Source organism: Alternaria conjuncta (assembly GCF_024043145.1).
Source record: "Alternaria conjuncta strain BMP 0040 chromosome Unknown scaffold_3, whole genome shotgun sequence".
NCBI lineage: Eukaryota > Fungi > Ascomycota > Dothideomycetes > Pleosporales > Pleosporaceae > Alternaria > Alternaria conjuncta.
In genome coordinates, this window is record NW_026250092.1 from 87,921 (window position 1) to 108,377 (window position 20,457).

General features: G+C 50.1%; 9 protein-coding genes across 9 annotated transcripts; 5 read left to right on the plus strand and 4 right to left on the minus strand.

Moving 5' to 3' along the window:
* Nucleotides 1-2,791: 2,791 nt before the first annotated feature.
* APT1 (adenine phosphoribosyltransferase) lies at nucleotides 2,792-3,602 on the plus strand (the record flags this gene model as incomplete). The annotated part of the gene is made up of 2 exons (XM_051466259.1): nucleotides 2,792-3,389; nucleotides 3,442-3,602. The coding sequence occupies 2 exons, from the start codon at nucleotides 2,792-2,794 to the stop codon at nucleotides 3,600-3,602; spliced, it is 759 nt and encodes a 252-aa protein (XP_051329114.1).
* Nucleotides 3,603-4,259: 657 nt separating this feature from the next.
* J4E85_001980 (uncharacterized protein) lies at nucleotides 4,260-4,837 on the plus strand (the record flags this gene model as incomplete). The annotated part of the gene is made up of 4 exons (XM_051466260.1): nucleotides 4,260-4,302; nucleotides 4,359-4,372; nucleotides 4,442-4,609; nucleotides 4,667-4,837. The coding sequence occupies 4 exons, from the start codon at nucleotides 4,260-4,262 to the stop codon at nucleotides 4,835-4,837; spliced, it is 396 nt and encodes a 131-aa protein (XP_051329115.1).
* Nucleotides 4,838-5,253: 416 nt separating this feature from the next.
* On the plus strand, nucleotides 5,254-6,075 carry J4E85_001981 (uncharacterized protein; the record flags this gene model as incomplete). Its single annotated transcript, XM_051466261.1, has 2 exons — nucleotides 5,254-5,910; nucleotides 6,040-6,075. 2 exons carry the CDS (start codon nucleotides 5,254-5,256, stop codon nucleotides 6,073-6,075), a joined length of 693 nt encoding a protein of 230 aa, XP_051329116.1.
* Nucleotides 6,076-6,971: 896 nt separating this feature from the next.
* On the plus strand, nucleotides 6,972-7,721 carry J4E85_001982 (uncharacterized protein; the record flags this gene model as incomplete). Its single annotated transcript, XM_051466262.1, has 1 exon — nucleotides 6,972-7,721. One exon carries the CDS (start codon nucleotides 6,972-6,974, stop codon nucleotides 7,719-7,721), a length of 750 nt encoding a protein of 249 aa, XP_051329117.1.
* A 79-nt stretch (nucleotides 7,722-7,800) lies between these two features.
* On the plus strand, nucleotides 7,801-8,369 carry J4E85_001983 (uncharacterized protein; the record flags this gene model as incomplete). The annotated part of the gene is made up of 2 exons (XM_051466263.1): nucleotides 7,801-7,855; nucleotides 7,903-8,369. The coding sequence occupies 2 exons, from the start codon at nucleotides 7,801-7,803 to the stop codon at nucleotides 8,367-8,369; spliced, it is 522 nt and encodes a 173-aa protein (XP_051329118.1).
* A 94-nt stretch (nucleotides 8,370-8,463) lies between these two features.
* Nucleotides 8,464-9,823, minus strand: J4E85_001984 (uncharacterized protein; the record flags this gene model as incomplete). The annotated part of the gene is made up of 2 exons (XM_051466264.1): nucleotides 8,464-9,620; nucleotides 9,676-9,823. 2 exons carry the CDS (start codon nucleotides 9,821-9,823, stop codon nucleotides 8,464-8,466), a joined length of 1,305 nt encoding a protein of 434 aa, XP_051329119.1.
* A 1,131-nt stretch (nucleotides 9,824-10,954) lies between these two features.
* J4E85_001985 (uncharacterized protein) lies at nucleotides 10,955-12,327 on the minus strand (the record flags this gene model as incomplete). Its single annotated transcript, XM_051466265.1, has 2 exons — nucleotides 10,955-11,064; nucleotides 11,109-12,327. The coding sequence occupies 2 exons, from the start codon at nucleotides 12,325-12,327 to the stop codon at nucleotides 10,955-10,957; spliced, it is 1,329 nt and encodes a 442-aa protein (XP_051329120.1).
* Nucleotides 12,328-13,277: 950 nt separating this feature from the next.
* J4E85_001986 (uncharacterized protein) lies at nucleotides 13,278-14,926 on the minus strand (the record flags this gene model as incomplete). Its single annotated transcript, XM_051466266.1, has 3 exons — nucleotides 13,278-14,432; nucleotides 14,578-14,703; nucleotides 14,756-14,926. The coding sequence occupies 3 exons, from the start codon at nucleotides 14,924-14,926 to the stop codon at nucleotides 13,278-13,280; spliced, it is 1,452 nt and encodes a 483-aa protein (XP_051329121.1).
* Nucleotides 14,927-16,753: 1,827 nt separating this feature from the next.
* J4E85_001987 (uncharacterized protein) lies at nucleotides 16,754-18,519 on the minus strand (the record flags this gene model as incomplete). The annotated part of the gene is made up of 2 exons (XM_051466267.1): nucleotides 16,754-16,852; nucleotides 16,903-18,519. 2 exons carry the CDS (start codon nucleotides 18,517-18,519, stop codon nucleotides 16,754-16,756), a joined length of 1,716 nt encoding a protein of 571 aa, XP_051329122.1.
* Nucleotides 18,520-20,457: the final 1,938 nt, after the last annotated feature.

Below are 20,457 nucleotides of genomic sequence, written 5' to 3' on the forward strand. Positions count from 1 at the left end.
CTAGTATAAGTTATATAAATCTTACTACTTAATTTATAGCTTATATAAGTTATTATAAATTTTATATAGTATACTACTTCTAGAACTTCTTTTATATTAGAACTTTACTTAAGATAATTACTAGAAAGTATAAAGAGTATTAACGCTACGTTTTATATAACTAATATATTAATAAAAGCTAAAAGTATAATACTTTTAGTAAAGAATATAGAACTTATTAAAAAGAAAGTATATAGTATACTTTAGTGCCTTATACCTAATTTTATAGACTCTGTTTAATAAAAAAATATTAAAAAATACTTAGCTATCTAGTTAGTCTTAGAACTACTAGAAAGTTTTAATAAACTTAGAGTATATTACTATTAGTACTAAGGCTTCTAACTAATACTCTACTTATTTATACAACTTCTAAGCTTAGGTAGTAATTAAGAACTATTAAGATAATATAGTAGTAATAGAAATACTAGTACTTAATAGCTTTATAGTACGTATTCTCTAATAACTATAATATAATAACTATTTCTCTAAGTATTAATAAGACTTATAGTAGTCTATTATATTTACTATCTAGTAAATAGTATCTTTCTATAGAAGATAAGCTATAAATACTATATTCTTTTTATTTTATATCTTAAAACTTTTATAAAGTATCTTAGCTAAGATATTATATTACTAATATATAGCCTTCTTAATAGCTAGAGATAGTAGTAGTATTATTTTTAGCTTTACTATATATATAAAGTTATAAATAAGAATAGCGTAAGTATTCTAGAGCTTAGTACTAGTAAGTCTTATAATAGAGTAGTATTACTATCTTATTATAGTAAGTAAGAAACTAATATTATGCCTACTAAAGAGCTTATATATTTTACTAATAAGCTTTTAGAAAGTAAGGCTAAAGAAAAGAATAATAAAAGGCCTTATACTAGTTATATATATAATAAAGATAATAAAAATAATAAGAATAATAAAAATAGAAATAATAGAAATATTAATAGGCCTAGCGTATAGCTCTAAAGTACTAGTAAAGTAGTACTATAAAGTACTTATAATAGCCTTTAGTATAGCTAGAATAGAGTAGTTTATAGTAGCTTCTATAATAGCTTCTAAAATAATAATCTTAAGAGAACTTATAGAAGTAGTAATAGTAATACATTTAAGAGAAAAGTAATTAATTAATAATAAAAAACTTAATTAAGCTTTAGTAAGTAAAGTAATATAACTAGTAATAAAATTAGCTTTAGATAGACTTACTAACGCTAGAAAAACTTATAAAAAAGTAGTAATATAGTTAAAAGCTTATTTAGTTAGTATAGCTTTAGTATTAGATTTAAGCTACTATTTATATCTTTAATAAGTTTTTAAATCTCTAATTTACTATAAACTATAGAATAAGAATAAAGATAGAGATAGAAATAGAAATAGAGAATAAAAAGTATATATATAAAAGTATAATTTTATAAGCTAAGATTTTAGTATTTTATTACTTTATAATTTATAGCTTAGTTAGTTATAAGCTATTAAGAATATATAATTATATTATAATTCTTTCTACTATAAATAGACATTAGTATTTATAAAATAGTTACTTTACTACTTTAAATTTTAAAAGCTTTAACTACTACGCTAGAAGTAGTAGTACTAAGAACTTAAGCCTTAGTCTACTTAACGCCTACATCTTTAAACGTAGAATTTTAACTTTTTTAGAAATATATCTTTTTATATACTAGTAATAAACTTTACTCTTTTTAGACTAGTTTATGCTATAGAATTAGTTTACTAATAAATATAGTATACTTAATAAAAGTGTATTTATTTTAATTACTTATATTAATATAATTAGCAAGATATATATATATAAGCTTATTATAATAATAGATATAGTAATAGTTATTTAATAACCTTATAATATAGGTGTAAGAAATGTAACTTACTTTATGTTAATTTACTTACTATGTACCTCTATCTTAAGAGATCCCCGCTACGCCTCGACGGCACTGGCTTTTGTTGCGAGACAGAGGACGCAGATCATGTTGTTGACATGTCGTGTTTGAGTAATAGATTGCGCGAATCGCGAATGCAAAGCTAGAGAAGGGCTTTCAACAGTAACGCAGCTACTATAGTCGCCCGAAGGCATGGGATCCATGGGAGGGCAGGAGAAATTGTTGGGAAGCGGCAGTATGACTCTTACCCTACAGCCTACGTGCTCGTTTTCTGGCCTGGCGTGACGTCGACATGTGAATGCACGTCTTCGTTCGGCATCCCTTGGTTCCGATAAGGGTAAATGTCGAGTCTGGCACATGTTTGGCGCCGCAGATAGTTGTGGGTCAGGGATCACGGCGATACAGCTGCCCGTGGCGCGCGTGCGATAGGATGGGCGAGTGCGGTGCGGGCGTAGGGAGCTGCCGCATCGAGCAGCGTGGTGGTGTATAGGCAACCGAGTGCGAAGGTGCTGCGCTGAGCGCTGAGCGGCTGAACAAGGAGCGGGCGCCATGATGGTGCCAGGCAGTCCTACGATTCGCCATACGGGGTTTCGGTGGTGGGCCTAGGAACTGTGTGGCCCTGCGGACCGTTTTCCAGAGGGGCTAACTCAATTTTTTTTGTTGCGCTGGGTACTCTCAGCGACCACGACGACGCCTGAGTCTGACAGCATTGCAGTGCAGCCAGCCAGCCCTGACCACCTTACCCCAACCCGGCTTCTGCCCTAGCCCTATCTATCGCATCCGCCCTCCCATACAGACCTGACCCGTCCGTCTTATATCTCGACGCCGCCCCCTCCCCTCGTCCCATCATGTCCGCTCCCCACGACACGCCCGCCCACAGCACCCACCCCATCAACACCACCACGTCCGCCGACCCCCCACTCAAGGGCGACGCAACCGCCGCGCACCCTCCCCCGCAGAAGCCCGACCCAACTCTCGAGTCCAACAGCCATGGCCCCTCCCAAGGCGGACAGTCCACCCCCCGTCCCTCCGCCGCCGCCGAACTCGCCCGTCTTAAAAGCACGCTGAAGGCCTCGCTCCGCCAGTTCAAAGACTTCCCCGAGCCCGGCATCCTCTTCGAAGACATCCTGCCCATCTTCGCCGACCCCGCGCTCCACGAGGGACTGCTGCGCGGTCTCGAGTTGTCCATTGAGAAGCAATTCGGTGCGACAGGCGCCAAGCCAGACGTCGTTGTCGGACTCGATGCGCGTGGCTTCCTGTTCGGGCCCAGCCTTGCGCTGAGGCTGGGCGCGAGTTTTGTGCCTGTCAGGAAGAGGGGCAAGCTGCCGGGTCCGTGTGAGACGGCGGAATACAAGAAGGAGTACGGCAGCGATTTCTTCCAGATGCAGGAGGGCGCTGTCAAGAGCGGGCAGAACGTGCTTATTGTGGATGATATTATTGCGACTGGTAAGTGATATCGTTCGCATCAGAGACGAGACGAGATGCTAACAAGATACAGGTGGCTCCGCAGCCGCAGCTGGTTCTCTGGTGAAGAAGCTGGGCGGAACTATCATGGGATACCTTTTCATTCTCGAACTCGATTTCCTCAAGGGCCGCGACCAGCTCGACGCGCCTGTACACACATTGCTTTCGGGCCAGGAGGAGAAGATGGAGCAGTAGGGGTGTAATACTGGGACGGCTGGTAATCTTCCGGCTTCAAATCTCGACTCGATACCGTAAACAATACACATCATAGATGGGGCATAGGAATGCATATGGGCGGCGTTGGTGGTTTGTATAGTCACGACATGGCGCGATGAGAGATGCGCGCGAGGATATCACGATAAATACGTCAAAAGTCTCGTTACTCGTATACGCACCTTCAAATGGTCATTTCCACACTATATCATTTCCACCGAACTAAGCCCTGCGCCCTGCGCAACACGACAGCGGCGCCATACCCTCTTTCCCCGTCGCAAAAGTCGCCGTCCCCAAAATTTCCGCCCTCATTACCCCTCCATCAACAAAAACATCCCTGCAAGCTGCTGACACGCAGCGCCCGCCCAAGAGGGAAAGTGGGGTAGCTTCCGATGCCGCTCCCAAGCCCCATCTTATGTCACGGGTATAGGGCGGACGCGCTCAATTAGGTGTCCACCTAGCCCGATGATAGCCTCGATTTACCTGACGTAGATAAACGGTCCCATGCTGCTGATACGCACGGCGGTACCAAGAGCTCTGCGTGCTTCACGACCTCTTACCACTACAACCACGTATCTTACGCGACCTGCTATCACAACTTCACCCTACAAAGCAATTGACATCAAAGGAATACGAAAGATGTCTGATATCAAGAAGATTCACACCGCTAACGCGTGTCCTCGTACGTTCCAATTGATAGCGGAGATGCGGAAGGAGAGCTTGCTAACAGAGACACAGCTGCTGGACCCTACGTGCGTCTCTCCTCTAGGGCTCTCCCGATCCCATCGCATCCGAACATCCACGTTAACGTCACCGTCTAGACACAAGCCATCGTCGCAGGCCCCAATGTCTTCGTCTCGGGCCAGATCCCCGCCGATACCAAGGGCAACTTGATCGAGGGCAGCATCGCGGACAAGACCAAGATGTGCTGCGAGAACATCAAGGGTATCCTCACCGAGGCTGGTGTTGCTCTGGACAGGATTGTCAAGGTGCGTTCGGAAATATACGCGGAAGAACAGCCGATAGAGTGCTGACTACGACTTCAGGTCAACGTCTTCCTCGACGACATGGCCAACTTCGCCGAGATGAACGGCATGTACGAGCAGTACTTCTCCCACAAGCCTGCGCGCAGCTGTGTTGCCGTTAAGCAGCTGCCCAAGGGTGTACCGGTCGAGATTGAGTGCATTGCGTATACTGGTATGAGCTCGAAGCTTTGAGGCGTGGAGCTGATGTTGATGATGCATAGGTTGAACGACGATTCGGTGGAGCGAGGCTGCTTTGGAATACCGTGGATAAGTTAGGAAGACTACAAGACACATGTTCAATATGAAGCACATTATTGCTCAACTCATCTTGATCACCGAAGAGCCGACCCGTTGCCACCCTCAAAATTACATGCCAGACGGCTTTCTCCTGCTGAGCCGACACGAACTTGGATGGCTTGGGAAGGCTGAATCTTAGCGCCGCCACAAAACACCATGCTAATGTATCACGCTCAGCCTCACTGCACTGCCCCGCATTGGCGTCGTTGTCACTACAACATGTTTCCCTTCCTCGCCCAAAGGCAACAATCATTAAACATTTGATCCCAATTCTTCTAGCTTATTTCCCAAGATTCTATACTAACGGTAACATGCGCCTTTTGCATGCCTCTGGCGACGACTTCGAACTCGTTGAGTTTGTTCGCTACACGCCAACATACGCAATATTATCACATACCTGGGGCGCCGACGAGGATGAAGTCACATTCAAAGACATATACAAGGGCAAGGGCAAGGGCAAAAAGAAGCCCGGCTACGCCAAACTCCAGTTCTGCGCCGCGCAGGCCGCTAAAGACAAGCTCGAATTCTTCTGGGTTGATACATGCTGCATAGATAAGAGCAGTAGCGCGGAATTGGCCGAAGCCATTAATTCGATGTTCAAGTGGTATCGCGATTCGACAGCATGCTACGTATATCTCTCTGATGTGCCCAGCACCGGCAGGCCGTATTCGCAGAGCAACAAGCAGCCATCTTTCAAGGGTAACCGATGGTTCACACGTGGATGGACGCTTCAGGAGCTTCTAGCACCAAGGAATGTTGTCTTCTTCTCGATAGACGGCACGAGAATCGGAGATAAGACTTCCCTTGCAAAAGAAATTGCAAGTGAGACGAATATCCCCGTAGCTGCATTGGAGAATGGCCCGAGCTTCATGCTGAAGTACCCTATCGAAGAGCGCATGCGTTGGGCAAGACATCGTGGCACCAAACGGGAAGAAGATGCCGCGTACTGCCTCCTTGGCATATTCGAAGTACAAATGCCGCTTATATATGGCGAAGGCAGAGCAAAAGCTTTTGGTCGCCTTCGAAAGGAGATAGAAGATGGCAGGCATGACTGGATTGATAATCTCTTGCATCGATACGGGCTCCCACCGTTACAGGTAAGCATGTGTATCGAGAACTGTCGTTCAGCTTGAGACTTAACTGTACTCCCAGTTCCCTCGGGGTTATATACACCATGGAAATGCCGAGATTGTGAAGACTATGATTCTTACCTTTGCGATCATCGTCTTAAGGTACACGTATAGCCTTCCGCTGACGACATATACTCGGGTCTGCGCTGTCGTTGCCACACCATGCTATCTCTATGCCTGTACCCGATTGAACAGGGCAGAAGGAATTCTCATTTTCTCCCTAGTAGTGGGCGTCTGCTACATATCTGGCAAGCTCGTCTGTTTGCAGGAAGAGCTGCAGAGACTGAACGATATCGTATTCGACAACGCGATGATGCAAGGTATAGATCAACAAACTATACACAGGCGAGAGATCATGCGACGCATTGATAGAAAAGCTACGTAGATCACTACAATTCATGGTTTACTCATTACAGGGGGAGTGGATGAAGCTCAACAGTGGCAATAAGTCTGCAGTATGTGCAAGTTGCTCACAAGCGGAAAATTGTTATTTATACTTAATAGAAGCTGATTTGAGGAAACTGGGAGATTGTCTATACTATAATCGGGAAACCGGGAATGACTACTCTCCTGCTGCCGAGGCGATCAACTCGTTTAGGATCAACCCTTCTGGGCGACAAGCCCCGCGTCGTCAACCGTCTATCCAGAATTGACTATATAATGTTTACAATTGGCCGTCAAGTCAGCGGGAAATTCCTGCAAAGTGCCCAAGGATCTTGGTATCGGGGAGTATGTCTGGGGTAAATTTCCGGGTAAAGCTACGTGACGTACATTTCCGCTTCGGGAACTGATGCACAGCAACCACTATGGGATAAGACAGAACATCCATAATTGCTGTCGCGGTTTGAGAGTGTATAGAAAGCTTTCATGACCCCTAACAGCAACGTATTACTGTAGATATGCGATCTCTGGTCTCATCGGTTGCTGCTCTGCAACTCGCACTCCAGCATGTATCTGCAACAGTAGGCGTCCTCGATATCGACAACCTACTGCAACCAGATCTGCAACAAAGCTTACACAAGCCCAGCGAAGATCATTCTTATGCGCCATGGTCTCACAAACCGTACTGCATGACTAGCAGCTATCTCCCCACCCTCGGCCAAAAGTACTGCGTCTACACATCCAACACGACGGGCCCACACGGCCTCTCCCTGATCTTTCCTCCAAAATCCGCCCATCTAGCGTCGGAATATCTCGATGACAACCCGCTCGATAATTTCCTCACACAAAAGGATGCTGAGCGCCTCTACTTCGGCGGTCAGCCATGGAAAATCGTCGATATACCCGGAAAGGCGAAAGGTGTAGTAGCTACGCGGAGGATCAAGATGTACGAGACGTTCATGGTTGATCAGGCCGCTGTAGTTGTGGATATGGGGGCGGAGAAAGCGTTGAGTGAGGCTGAGAATAAGAAGCTGATGAAGAAGGCTGTGGATCAACTGCTCGTGCCGGCGATGATTAGGGATATGAGTTCTGCGCATGCGGGGAAGAACCATGATGCTGAGAATGATGGAGGTGAAGAAGAGGAAGGAAGCTTAGAAGAAGCCATCATGAAGACGAATGCGTATGGTAGTACGGTTGCAGAGGTTGGCTCGAGGGCGTTGTATCCGCTGATCTCGGTAGGTCGCGACGCAGTCTCAACAGCAACATGAGTGTCACTGACCGCACCAGCGCATCAATCATGCATGTAACCCAAACTCTTTCGTCCTCTTTTCCCGCGCAGGTGTCTCAATGGCCATAAAAGCCTATCGTGACATTGAGCCCGGCGAAGAGATTACCGTCTCCTGTAATCTCCACCCACTTCCTTCCTGTTCTTGTGCTAACGCCACTTAGACCTCCTCTTGGGCATCCCATTCCAGAAACGCCAGTCTCTGATAAAACGCTGGGGGTTCAAATGCACATGCAGCCTGTGTAGCCTCCCCACTGACGAACGCCAAGCCTCCGATCTTCGCCGCACAATGATCGCGCAAGCCGAGGAGAAGATTATGGAGCTGGCGAAGGCCTACAAACTCGATGAAGCTATAGCTCTCGCGGAGGAGTCCGTTGAACTGATCAAAGACGAAGGAGTCTGGTCGATGTTGACCGATGAGTATGCCATGTTAGCTATGCTGTGGTTGGAGAAGGGCGATAGGGAAAAGGCGGAAGCGTATGGTGAGAAGACGCATAGGCTGTTGTCTGATCTGGGATTCTTGGGTATTGGAGAAGATAGGGAGGCGTGGAAATTGGAGACGCTGTTGAAGAACATCGGAGGTTTAGGAGGGATGGGTCAGCTTTGGAAGAAGGGCCCTTTGAGAGGGTAAGTTGGACAGCAAACGGAATAGAATGGTTGTTTGGAATCTAGGTGTTAAGTAGAATGATAAGAGGGAGTGTTCTTGGTGTCTGGACCTGAGAAAACTAAACACTTCCGTGCTTCCTTCGGTAGTGACCTGTCGTGCCGATCGGTCCTGATCCACCCTTCTCGACCCAGCTATCCACGCCACCTAGTCTTCCTTGCGTGGGTGGCACCGGGTTCTCGCCGCGTTCCACCATGGGATGATGGAGGCCTACCTTCTGCGACAAAGCGACATGTATCTCATCTGGCGACTTGTTTGCCCATGCTCTCGTGCTCAGATACGAAAGGGGATACAGCGGCATGTTTTCTTCACGACCCATGAAGTCATTGACAAGAGGTGCAACGCGTGACATGATAATGTCAAGGTCTTGGCGGATTTGCTGGCAGAAGGCATCGAGTGGCAGGTCATTGACGTCGTGTCCGAAAGGGTCTTCGATCTCACGGCCGATGAAAGCGATACCCAGGATGATGTACGCTGCAACCACACATGCAGGAATGGTGATCCATCCTAAGCTGTTGTAGCATTGGAAGGGCAGCAACAGTATGTACAGCCATGTAACTTGGGATATGGCGATGGAGTAAGCAAGCGGAAGCGGTGTGTTCAGGATTCTCTCCGTGCCACACGACACTTCGTCCATGATTGTCAGCGAGTCCAAAGTCTGGGTTTGATAGATGCTGTAGTCTCTCAACGTGCCGTTGTCGTAAAGAACTTTCATGTACGCAGAGAGGTGAGATAAAATCTCAAGTGGTAGGTCACCGAGAGGCACGCGCGATTGCTTGACGTGTTTGCGTGGGTTGGGCGTAGCCATGGGCATGCCGAGTAACTGACAAGTCCGCCTGAAAGCGCTCGGAGGTTCGGGCGCAGGCATATCCGCTGCTTGCGCAAAGGTATCCAGATGACCGACCAGGTGCTTCAGATCCTCGTAATGCGTTCCTGGCTCGAACCGCAATTTATGTTTCACTGCGACAGCGAAAGCCACAATCAGGTTCAGGCAGCTGACCTTGCCGAGCAGATCTTGCTTCCCCACCCCTGCATCAGCACCATGCCTCTCTTCAGCGTGTATCCATATCAGACGAGCCAAGATATGCGATGCGAGTCGAAGGCGCCCCCAAAGCTGTCGACCTTGGAAGTAGCGGTCCATCGAGGTAGAACTGCGGACGCTGAGGGCCAGACTGACGACAAAGCCTAGTACGGTGATAAAGACTTGGTCGGTTCCAACTGCGTCATGTTAGAATAGGGCTTTGTAGTACAGGAAGAAGAGAATATGGCTTACGGTCATATACAAGCTTCGAGATGCAAGTAACGGCGGTGGCCCACCCGCCTACCAGCAAAACGGGTATAACAAGCTTAGGTGTGATGCTGCCGTGAAGTCGCAGCATCATCGGAAACTTCGAGTGATGGCTGAGGTCGCGCGGCCCCATCTACCCTCCTTAGCAAGTTGCGCGTCCATATACTGCTTGATCCTCTGCAGGTAACATACGAAGTATCCATCGCCAGACGATCTCGGCATGGCTCTTCACTCGTATGGATAGGAGAGATAGAAATCGCGGCGATGTGTGATTAGACGAGTGTCGAGGAAGCTTAGGTGAGATAGGATAGGATCTGTGTGGGAGTGTAGCGACATGGCTGTGCGATCGTTTCGACGACGTTGTGGCAGTCATCTGTAGGAGTAGCAGGTACAATGTGTGACGCAAAGCTACTTGCCCTTTCCCTCTGTTGCATGAAGGTCGCGCCTACCTGCAGATGAAGTAAGTTCGATGGCATCGGCGTCTTTTTCGAAGTCTGCAAGAAACATTCGTCGCTCGCACAGAAGCAGACACGTCATGTCATAGGTGGTGATGCGGCCGGTAATGTATGTATGAGTCTGTCCTGGTTGCGGGCCTTCATCTTCTCAGTGTCGATTGGCAGACGTCGTACAATAGCGGAACCATACCCGCGACTGCTGCTAGCATGGCATACGCGCAGCGAGAGAGCGAGGAAGTTGTGAGAGGCGTCGCTGGTGTGATGAGGCATCACGCGTTCCGATTGAGGCCCCACTTAATGACGTCACGCGCTCCGAAGCTCGCGTCAAACTTCACGCGGACGAACCTCAACTACCCAGATGCTACTCACTACGCGCACCACATCTTCACGATACTCTTACTTCCAACGGAATCGCAGCAAGTGGATTCACAACTGCGATTGATGCTCATGATCCGTAACGAGCCGGCGCGGCACAGTCTCGTTATGTACAGCCAGACAAATCGGCCGTTAGCCTCAAAAGTTGTATTGCGTCACTGATATTAGGCATAGGACCTAGCCAAAGCGCCCAAATCTGCAGGGACGAAGGATCGATTTTTCAAAACTATCAAGCCCTCTTTACCACCCGCTCCAAAGGAGAACGCTGTGCACCAAACCTGGTTGCGACGAGCGGAAAACTGAACTCACAAAGGGACAACCACACATACCATGAGAGAAGCAAAGCAAATATTACCGCAGTGAGCATACCATACGCCTTCCCTCACCTGAGTAAATGCGAAATCACGAACCGAATCAACACCGCGCCTCAAAGGTCACTGCGTCTGGGTCCTCCGGGCGCGGCTTTTCTGCGGCTCTTCTACATCGGACGCGTCCTCGGAACTGTAGCGAGTACGCTTGCGACTAGTTGCCGGCGTAGGCGCCACTACGATGGTCAGTGAAGTTCATGGTGCCTGATAATAGACCTACAAATCTGCTTTTTCTTCCCGGGCTTCTTGACGAGCCGATCTTCGCGCTTTCGGCCAGCAGTAAGGTCTTTCTGACGCTCGTCGTTCTGTTGGCGGTTGCTCGAGCTGATCTGGAGAAGAGTATCCGGGCATAACACATACTCCTCGACACATCCTCCACGCAACAGCTTGTCGACACGGCTCTTGTAGGACTTCAACACTACGACAAGTTTCGAGATACGCTCCTCGAACGTGAGCTTCCGTGATTTCTCGCAGCGATCGATCATGACAGGATCCAGGATCGAAACGAACCCTGCGCCTTCTCGATAGATGCGTTCAGTTGTTTCCTTGTTCATGTTAGCGCCGGTAATTGCATATGCTATAGCGAAACTGACCAAGATATCCCAGCAGAGACGCTCTTTCACCCAGGGTTTGTATACTGTATTGGTAGCGATCTTCTGCTTGGGTTTTGTCTCGCCGGCGTTTCCAGCCCTGTCTTCGCCCGATTCTCCTACACTCTCTGCCAGCCAGCGTTTCTTGAGCATGGGGCTCGACATCTTGTCCTGGATGTCACTGGTGTCTTGAATGGCTGTGAAGAGCTTACGAACAACTGCTATCCTTTCTTCTTTGGTGTTTGGGAGGCTCTCATCCTCACGAGGCGGCCAGTCCAGTCCTCGAGCTTTCTGGCGGGCTTCAGTGACTTCGGTGAAGTACAGGCCGAACGAATTCAGTGGCGGTGCTTGTCGCTTGGTCTTCTTCGCATTCACGTTGGGCTTCATCTCTGTCTTGTGAACTGAATCACGGTGCTTAGCTCCGTCCACCGTAGCGGGGGGTTCTTCTTGCTCTTCGATTTCCAAAATCCTACTCTTAGTCTTCGTCTCTGCCTTTCTGGACTGAACTGGACTATGGACCAGGGGCGCCTCTTCGGACTGCCGACTCGCCCTAGCTCGCGGAACATACTCTTTCCAACGGCGATCGCCGTTATTGCAGTGGCCAGCAGGAGATGCGTCTTCGAGCTGCGATTGGCAGAGTGTTGAGGCCATCAAGACTGCACCTTCGGGCGAAGCGGGAAGGGATCGTGGAAGCCCTGTAATAGGACCAGCATCATATAAATTCTTGAAAGCAGACACTTGGTCGTTGTCGTCGAATGGCCAGGCCTCGCTGCCCCAATGAGTTGGGTATGATTGACGATGGAATGGTCCGTACGTTGTCGCGATAGTGTCAGTCTGACCATACCACATCGGAGGCGGGCAGATAATGTATTCTGATGAGCCTTGGAAATACTGGGGTCTCTGATGCTGACGGTTTAGAGCGACCTGCGACGCTTCCCACTCATGGACATGATGGTCTGGAGGCATCATCCGCGCATCGCCTTGATCAGTGCCGCACATGTCCCATTCGCCTTGATCGTGGGGGTGATAAACACTTGAAGATTGGCTGAATGGGGCAATATCGGTCTGCGATGATGTTGTCACGGAGGACGAAGCGGTTGAAGGAAGCATTTCGACAGCGATGTAAGTGGTGGCCAGTAGTGAATTGGGTCGGCGATATCAATATCGGACTTGTTCACGATGTAGAAATACAGGATTTAATCAAAAAGTGCGTATATAGAAGTAGTTGTGTTGTCTTATTTGCGACTACCCGCTGACTAGTACTGGTCGGGTGGCGCTCTGACCAGTGTGATGTAAGAAGAAGGTACACTGAGCACGACCGTGGCAATGACGAGCACCACATCGCTGCGTCCGAAGAGCTATCCATAACTGTATTGAGATAGAGACACTGCGGAAGCTCAATGCATTGACAGCTTCAAGTATCTTCACACGGATCTCCAACCTGCTATACCTAGGTATGTATTGGTCCAGCACGGCGACGGTCTGGAGAGAAGATCACGTGGGAGCGAAGGCTCTTAACTCCGTACTTGAGAAATCGGTCGTCCCTGACTTCTCCGCAAATGGCCACCTGGGCACTGACGTAAAGTCACGTGGGAAATTTCCAATTAACGATGTTGTTCGATGTGACAATGTCAAAATGATCACATTGATAGCTCTTAGCTTGGTAACGACCGAGCTCTAGGGTATACTGTAGATCGCACTGCTTCGGAACCATATTCGCCTTACAACCACCGCCGGACATACTTGCCATGATCTTACTGCTACTACACGATGTACATTGGGCGCTCTGCTAAGGCCTCTCATCCGTTGGTCCGATCGCTACCCGGAGTTTGAGTGGCAGTTCTGGTGCCCAAGGAGCTACCTGGCCGGTGACCGTCCTCGTACTGGAACTTCTCAAAACTACTTCCATCCCGAGAATGCCCACGTTCATGATAGCGCTTAGCGGGTGGTTCCATCTTGTAACCTACGTCCCCTTCGGCCGGACGCTTCACGGGCGCTGCTGATCCACCAGATGGCTTTTGACGTGGACTAAACGTACCCGACTGGCCACCCGTAGCCATATAGTTGTTGAACAGCGACGGCAACATGCGTACATGCTTCAAGATCTGTTCCTGCTCCTGAGGTGTCGGATGCCTAAGCCCCTGCGGATACGGATGAATCTGAGTCTGCACTATACGCTGCTGGTCCGACATAGTCGACCACTCTTCCTCGAACCGCGGTAGATGGCGGAGGGACGTCAGCGGCAAGGCGACGTACTTGGCAATATCCCTCCCCAACATGACGTTATCAGCCGCGACTTTCGAGTGCCAGAACAGCCGCGCGAGGTAATGGATCCGCTGTGGAAAAGTAAAATCCATATCCTCCGCGTTCAGCGACTCAAACTCTTCGCATCGACGGAACGGCAAGCCAGCGACACCCATTTTGTGGATACGCATAGCGTTGCTGACGATGATATGTGCAGTCGCCTCGATGTCTCTGGGATCAGCCCATGTACCCGTTTTGGAGAACTTGACCGCGTAGGGATACACATCTGCGACTGTGTCCCAGAGGTTGGAGAGGTTGACAAGACCGAAACAGATCTTCTTGACATAATACGATTTCTCCGCTTCGTTTTGTGGTACAGCGTAGGCGCCAGTCGACGGTCGCCATATGATTTCTTCTAGGTAAGACGCGACAGCCGCACCGGTGGGTAATTCGAGTTCGTTGAACGACGAGATCGAGTAGGGTTGTAGTAGTGGTCTTGATGGGCTGGGTACGGGACACTGGTTATGCATCTGATCGAGGTCGATATCGAGTTGGGGTAGCCAGGAGTTAGGTACCGCGGACGTATCGGTCAAGAGATTTTGCTTGTAATCTTCTCGATAGCGGGTATACGGGGTTGCGATCGGGCGTTGGGGTGGGCCCGGGTTGAACGGGTGAGAGTCTGATAGGGTAGCCCAGGGTGGGTAGCCTGCCTGTGATAAAGCTTGAGAGTATCGACGAGCGTCCATAGGTTGGGAAAAACCAGTGGGCTGTCTGTTAGACAGTGTTGGTGTGACCCAGCCTTCCTGCTGTTATGTTAGTCGAAGCATTTTTTACACTGATAATGCAGATACTTACAGCCTTTGGTGCCTGATTTACCAAGCTAAGACTCGTGTTGGGAAATGTTGGTTGACCCATAGGCGAGAACACGCTGTTCCTTGACGTTTGAGCCCCATTTGGTTGGACGGTAGGGCTGTATGCGAACTGCCTAACGTTAGTTGCTATAATATCTGGTACATAAGGAGCGAAAGCTTACCACGTCATCGGCTGAGACGTTCTGGTCACGCTGGGAGCCCGGGCGACTGCCGCTGAAGTCATTGTGGCCTTGCGCCATGACAGAGTGCGATCTTGCGTTCAAGCGCGATACGTCACCTCGATCACCGGGTACCTGCGTGGGCTCTTTCTTGTTGTTACGCGGACCGACCATTTCGAGTGTCTTGGAATAGTTGAGCGGGTGTTGTCTTGAAGAGGTCTTCCCATGTCACGATGCGATATATCATTGCTCCACGCTATACGCCAAGGCTCGTGCCTAGACGCACGGGGTAATTCGGACAGAGATGAGTTAGCGTCATATCAAGTGTCTGCTACGGCTTCACGCGCTCAGTGAGCATGATTGCGTGATATCGTAGTACGTCACCGGTTTTGGGGAGTTGGGATGATGAAAGTACGGGGTTCCATTATGATTGTGACTCTCGTTCTTCGAGAGGACCTTATCCTGTGGTAGAGTAGAGTAGAGTATGAAATTTTGAAGCCATCGAGTCGTGAGTGGTTGATTTCGTCAGCGTGATGCCATGGTAGGACTTGAGTTAAAGTAAAGCCACGTCAGATTTGTAATCACCTTTTTTCTAATCAAGCTGCGAAGTCAAGAAGTCAAGACGTAGAAAGAGATAATATTCCGATAATCCCTGGATTGCTCCTTGCGTCAATCTAAGTGCCTTGTGTAAAGGTAACCACCATGCGCGATCTCGTCAAATTCTCAAAAGATGACATCGCTCAACCGCTCAACCAATTGCAGGAGCGCTCGCATATCCACTCCCTCTTCAAAGACCAAAACGCCGACACCTAAGAAACAAAGTCATGGGTATAATATAATCATGAGAAACATAAATCGGTCGTCCGTCGTTGGTTTACCGCTCATCACATAACAACGCATCCCTTCTTCTTCTTCCCTTCAGCCTTCTTCTCTCCAACAAGGACACCATCCATCCTGGAACTGCGCCCAGTACCTCCACTCCTACCAATGAGATCGCCCACACTCTGCGACGCCCTATGCACGCCACCTTGTGGTGGCCCGTAGTAACTCCCATAAGGATGGTTGTACTGCGCACTTTGATCTGTCCTCGGCGGCGCACTGATGGGGAATCTTTGACCGGCTGAGTACTGTTGGTCTGGGGCAGCCAGAGGTGGCAGAGTGTTCCTTGACTGACTTGAATTGTTGACTGGCGGTGCAGGATAGGGCATGCTCATGCGTGGGCTGCTCATGGGTAGAGGACGGCGCGGAACTGCTATGTTTGGAGCCGAGCCGCGGCGGGAGGCTGGAATACTGGGGACGGGTGGAGCGTAGAGGTCGAGATTATCGTGAGGAACGCGTTGAGTGCGCCCATTTGTGGGACGGCGGGTGGGCATGTGGGAAGCGGTGTTCGGGTATGCGGATTGGGGTTGCGGCAAGGCTACATACGACATTTGTTCCGATGGTGATCGGGTACTTGATCGCCTCCGTCGTATCGAGCCAGAAGATTGGGGGCTGGGGTATGTGGATGGATGCAGCAGAGATGGGCGACGCCCTGGGTCGGCAGCTGGAGGTGATGATACGTCGACGGAAGATATCGATTGTTGGCGCTGATGGTAAGGGTGCGACGGAGACATTTGGGAGGGGTTAATGGTTGCGGACATGTTTGGTAGTGGAGGAACGGGCGGTATGGAAGATGATGAATGAGTATGAGGTAATCGAGGTACAGGGGGCGCATCCGGATGGCTCAGGCTGACACTCTCTGCTGCTGCTGCGGTGGTCGTATATGCTGGCGGAGGTGGCACCCAGTTGTCGGCGTCACTTTCGTGTGGCAGCTCTCGATGACCGTCTGCACGACGGTACTCCAGGGGTCTGAAAGGCAAAGCGCGCAGATGCCGACGGTTCGCAGGTGATACGGCAGCGACGGTGGCAGCCCTAGCTAGTGACATCTGAGATCGAGGTTGCTGATTATCATAGGGAGCTTCAAACATTGCCTGTGCCTCTTCCGGTGTCAACTCCTCCGACTCATCTGAAGGCAGTGGTGGTCTTGGCGCATTCCGGTTCGCAGAAGTACGCGCCCGCTGAACAGGCGTGGTTCCAATTCTCGATGGTCTTCGTGCAACACTGTCATTTCGATCCTGGGCTCTGCGCTGTGCCATGGTCCTGGTTCGTACCAATTCCACCTCGCGATCAAAGTCAATCAAGCCTTCCGGTAGCATCTCGCCTGGACAAAGGGGGTCTAAGTCGTATTCAGTCTTGAGCGGCGTCGGTGGAGCGCTTCCCAGGGGCTTTGTCTTGTCGAAATCCAGGACGATCAGAACGCCCTTGGACCCCAGTGGCGCCCCAGGCACATCGTTCTCATCGGGTAGTATGCTCGAGTTGCCAACCGCTACAAGTCGCTGCACGTTGGCGTTCAGCCTAACCCATCTGAGCACGCATATTTCCTGCAAAGTACCTGCATTGTCGTTCGGAATAGGGATGCAAAAGCAAGGCTGAATCGGGGCATCCACCTTGGCTTTTTCGCTCGGCTTGTACTCCCAACCTGGTACTTCGTAGATCCAGATATTGGTGGTACCACGCATCCGCAGGGCCACAGCTGCAAGGTCAGCATTGGGAGAGACGGCAGGCATGGCATCGTCGACAAATTCCGAGCGCGTCCACCTCGCGTGATCCGGTAGGAACATCTTCCTCTGTGTGAAGCGTTGGCATGCAATGTCATAGATGCCCCATGAGTCCTCCTCGGCATTGAACGCGAAGAGTTCGTTGAACGTCCCGGTGTCGGCATCTGGAAGCAGGGTAGCTTGGCGTGCTATCCTTGCCGTCTCAGGAAACAGCACCGAGCCAGTCCATGCAGCTTCCGGCGGTTGTGGGATTGGTTCACCCTCTTCTGTAAGCGGACCATCGTAGAGACCTGGCAGGACGAACAACGCCGAGCCATCCGACTTCCTCGCATACCCCGTTATGAGCAGTGTGCGACCATCGTCCGAGAACTCCAATGCATCACCGGCGGGCCCAGAAAGCGTACGCCGTGTCGTCTCAGGTACTTCTGGCCCAATGGCAATAACTTCGATGCCGAATTTGTTGCCCGTAATTAAGATGCGCGCGTCCGGTGATATGACGATAGAGCTAGCCTCGTGCACCAGCATGATGGTCCGCCTCTTCTTGATCTGATTATCGCCCTCGCCGTGTATCTCGTATAGATCAACCTGTGAAGGTCTCGATAGCACGGCCAATAGAAAGCCATCTTCAGTAATGTCGATTGCGACGGGCTTGCGCTTGACCTGCAGTGTCCTGGCCCATAGTCGCGGCAGCTGCACGGTCTTGACCAAGAACAGATTCGACGCCGAGTATACCGCAACATATCCACCTTTGCGTGACACATTGACATCGAAGCTATCAGGGAGCGCGGACGAGGACGCAGTGTTGGAGACGAGTTCGAGGAGGGTAAGGCTGGGGGCCGCATAGGACGGAGTGGCAATGGGCGTATCGTCATTCGGCCGATCGTCGTAGGTAGTGGCGGATGTCATAGCCGTCGAGTGGTCTGACGAGGAGATAGTGTCGGTGTTAGCAATCGACGACGCAGAGAGCAGCGTATTCACGTGCTCGTAGCCCTCCGAGTCTTCAGAGCTGACGGACGTGGTGCGCGCGCGCTCGTCGTAGGCCGCCCGTTTTCTGTGAGCGCTGCCCTCATCGCTGGCGAAAGCGACGCCCTTCCCCCTCCCTTCCGTTGTGGGCGCCGTGCTGTCGAGTTGCGCTCCCGAGGTGTGATGGTGTGAAGGCCTCCCCACCATGGTAAGCCTGATCGCGCCTTCCTTGCGTGGGCAGATGTGGTAAGAGCGGGTGCGAAGAGCGTCAAGTGGGCGTCGGATGCGGCTCCATGAGGGTGCCTGTGGTCGCTTGGGTCGTCTTCAGCTGGGACCTTAGCAACATGGGAGCATTGCGATTACTAGTAAGGCAGCTTGGAATGTAGAGGTGTCTAGCAGGCGCTATTGCTGCAGCCAGACACGCTCGGCCAGGGTCACGTTCCTCGTTCAAGCCTGGCCTATACCCGATCTGCCGCTAACTCCTAGTCCGCTCCCATGCTCCGATGCTATTAACAGCAACACACGGCGCACACAGTCGCCTCGCCCTTTCGTATCCGATAATCCTGCAAAATCTCTATCTACTCCCTACTGACCGCCATGTCGGCCATGCAAGATGCAACACGCCGTGGTCTCCGGTGCGACCTTGACTTGTTTCGCGACACGCTGTCACATCTGTCCACCCTGGATAGCGCCATGCGACATTGTGGAGGCTGAGCTGTTCTGGCGGACCGCCTTTGGGGCCTGGCTAACTGAGGCTAACACGCTGGCGAATCGTGGAGAGCTGGTTGCCCTAGTCGCGCCCTGACGCTTGCAGCAGCGAAACGCGAGAGGGCTGGTGGGGCAGACAACTGTCGCTACACCCCCTGCAAGGCCATCCTTCACCTCTCGCTATAGGGCAGTATGTCGCCGTTTGGGTGTGGTAGTAGTACAGCGTCTTCTGCCTGCAGCAGTGTGCCTTTCAAGGTTACAATCACCGACGTCGAGTTGGGTCCTCCAATTTCCGCTACTTGCGCACTCCGAAAGCGGAGAACAGTCTTGGAGGGTATACTTTCTTCCACTGGCTGTGAGATTGTCGTATGCGATACTGCAAGTAGAAGCTGATGATGATATAAGATTACATCTCATGTACGCCGTGTACGCCGTGTAAATTGCTTACTAGGTAGTAGATCTCGCTCGTGACCTCCTTACCGTCAGCGGCACATCATCGTTGCCGGACGCCACTACGACTGGAATAGCAGATCGCGCATCCTCAGCTCTGGTTAAGCCGGGCGAACGACGCTGGGAGTACAATCGGATACATTTGCATGATAAGATAACTGGGACCGAGCATACAAACATTCCGCTGTGAAGCAACACTCCGATGATCGTGGAATCAATGCCTGCCTAGGTTCTTCACACCATACAGGCTTTCCACTTGGCAAGACATGGCGCATGTCCGATAGTCTCCCTAGCTCGGTGTTTTTCTTTTTGGTGTGAACGTGAGGAATATACAATGATGCTGCTATGTGACATCGTATCTCGTCCTTCGGGTGCCGAGTGTGTATGGCAGAAGTTCTGGATCCTATCTTTTCCAACTCTTCCTATGTATATGAAGCATACACCTATCGTGATATAAGATATAATATCCGCAGGGTTTACAAGTCCCTTCCACTCGTTTGCGCAAATGGTCGCAAGTGAATCATAACGCGAGCGTCCATCTTCGTACGGAATTCGATGTCTGTTCATCAGAACATTAGCCAGCCGAGGTGATATGAGCCTCCAAAACTGTCTACGACCAAAGAACGCATCATGTTACATGTGCTAGAGGCCTCGTTTGCCGTGAGGGGACGTTGCGCGTGCCAATGCTTGTGCGATGTTCGTGATGTGAAGATCGATCAATTCGGCGTCTGAGTGCTGGCCGGGGAGAGCGCACGCAGCTCCTCGATGCAGCAATGGCAGGCGAGTGTGACTAACAATCTTCTGTGACTTGGTTTAGCGACGTCTTACACTCGCTTGGAAGGCTCATAATGGGTTGAAGTTTTGTAGTTAGCATAGCTTTGTAACTCGGTGGCTGGAGTAGAGTTTGAGTGCGTAGGACAGCCTCCGGCATGAATACAGAGGATTGGGAGCCAAGATGAGCGCAATGGTGCCAACCAGTTCGAAAGC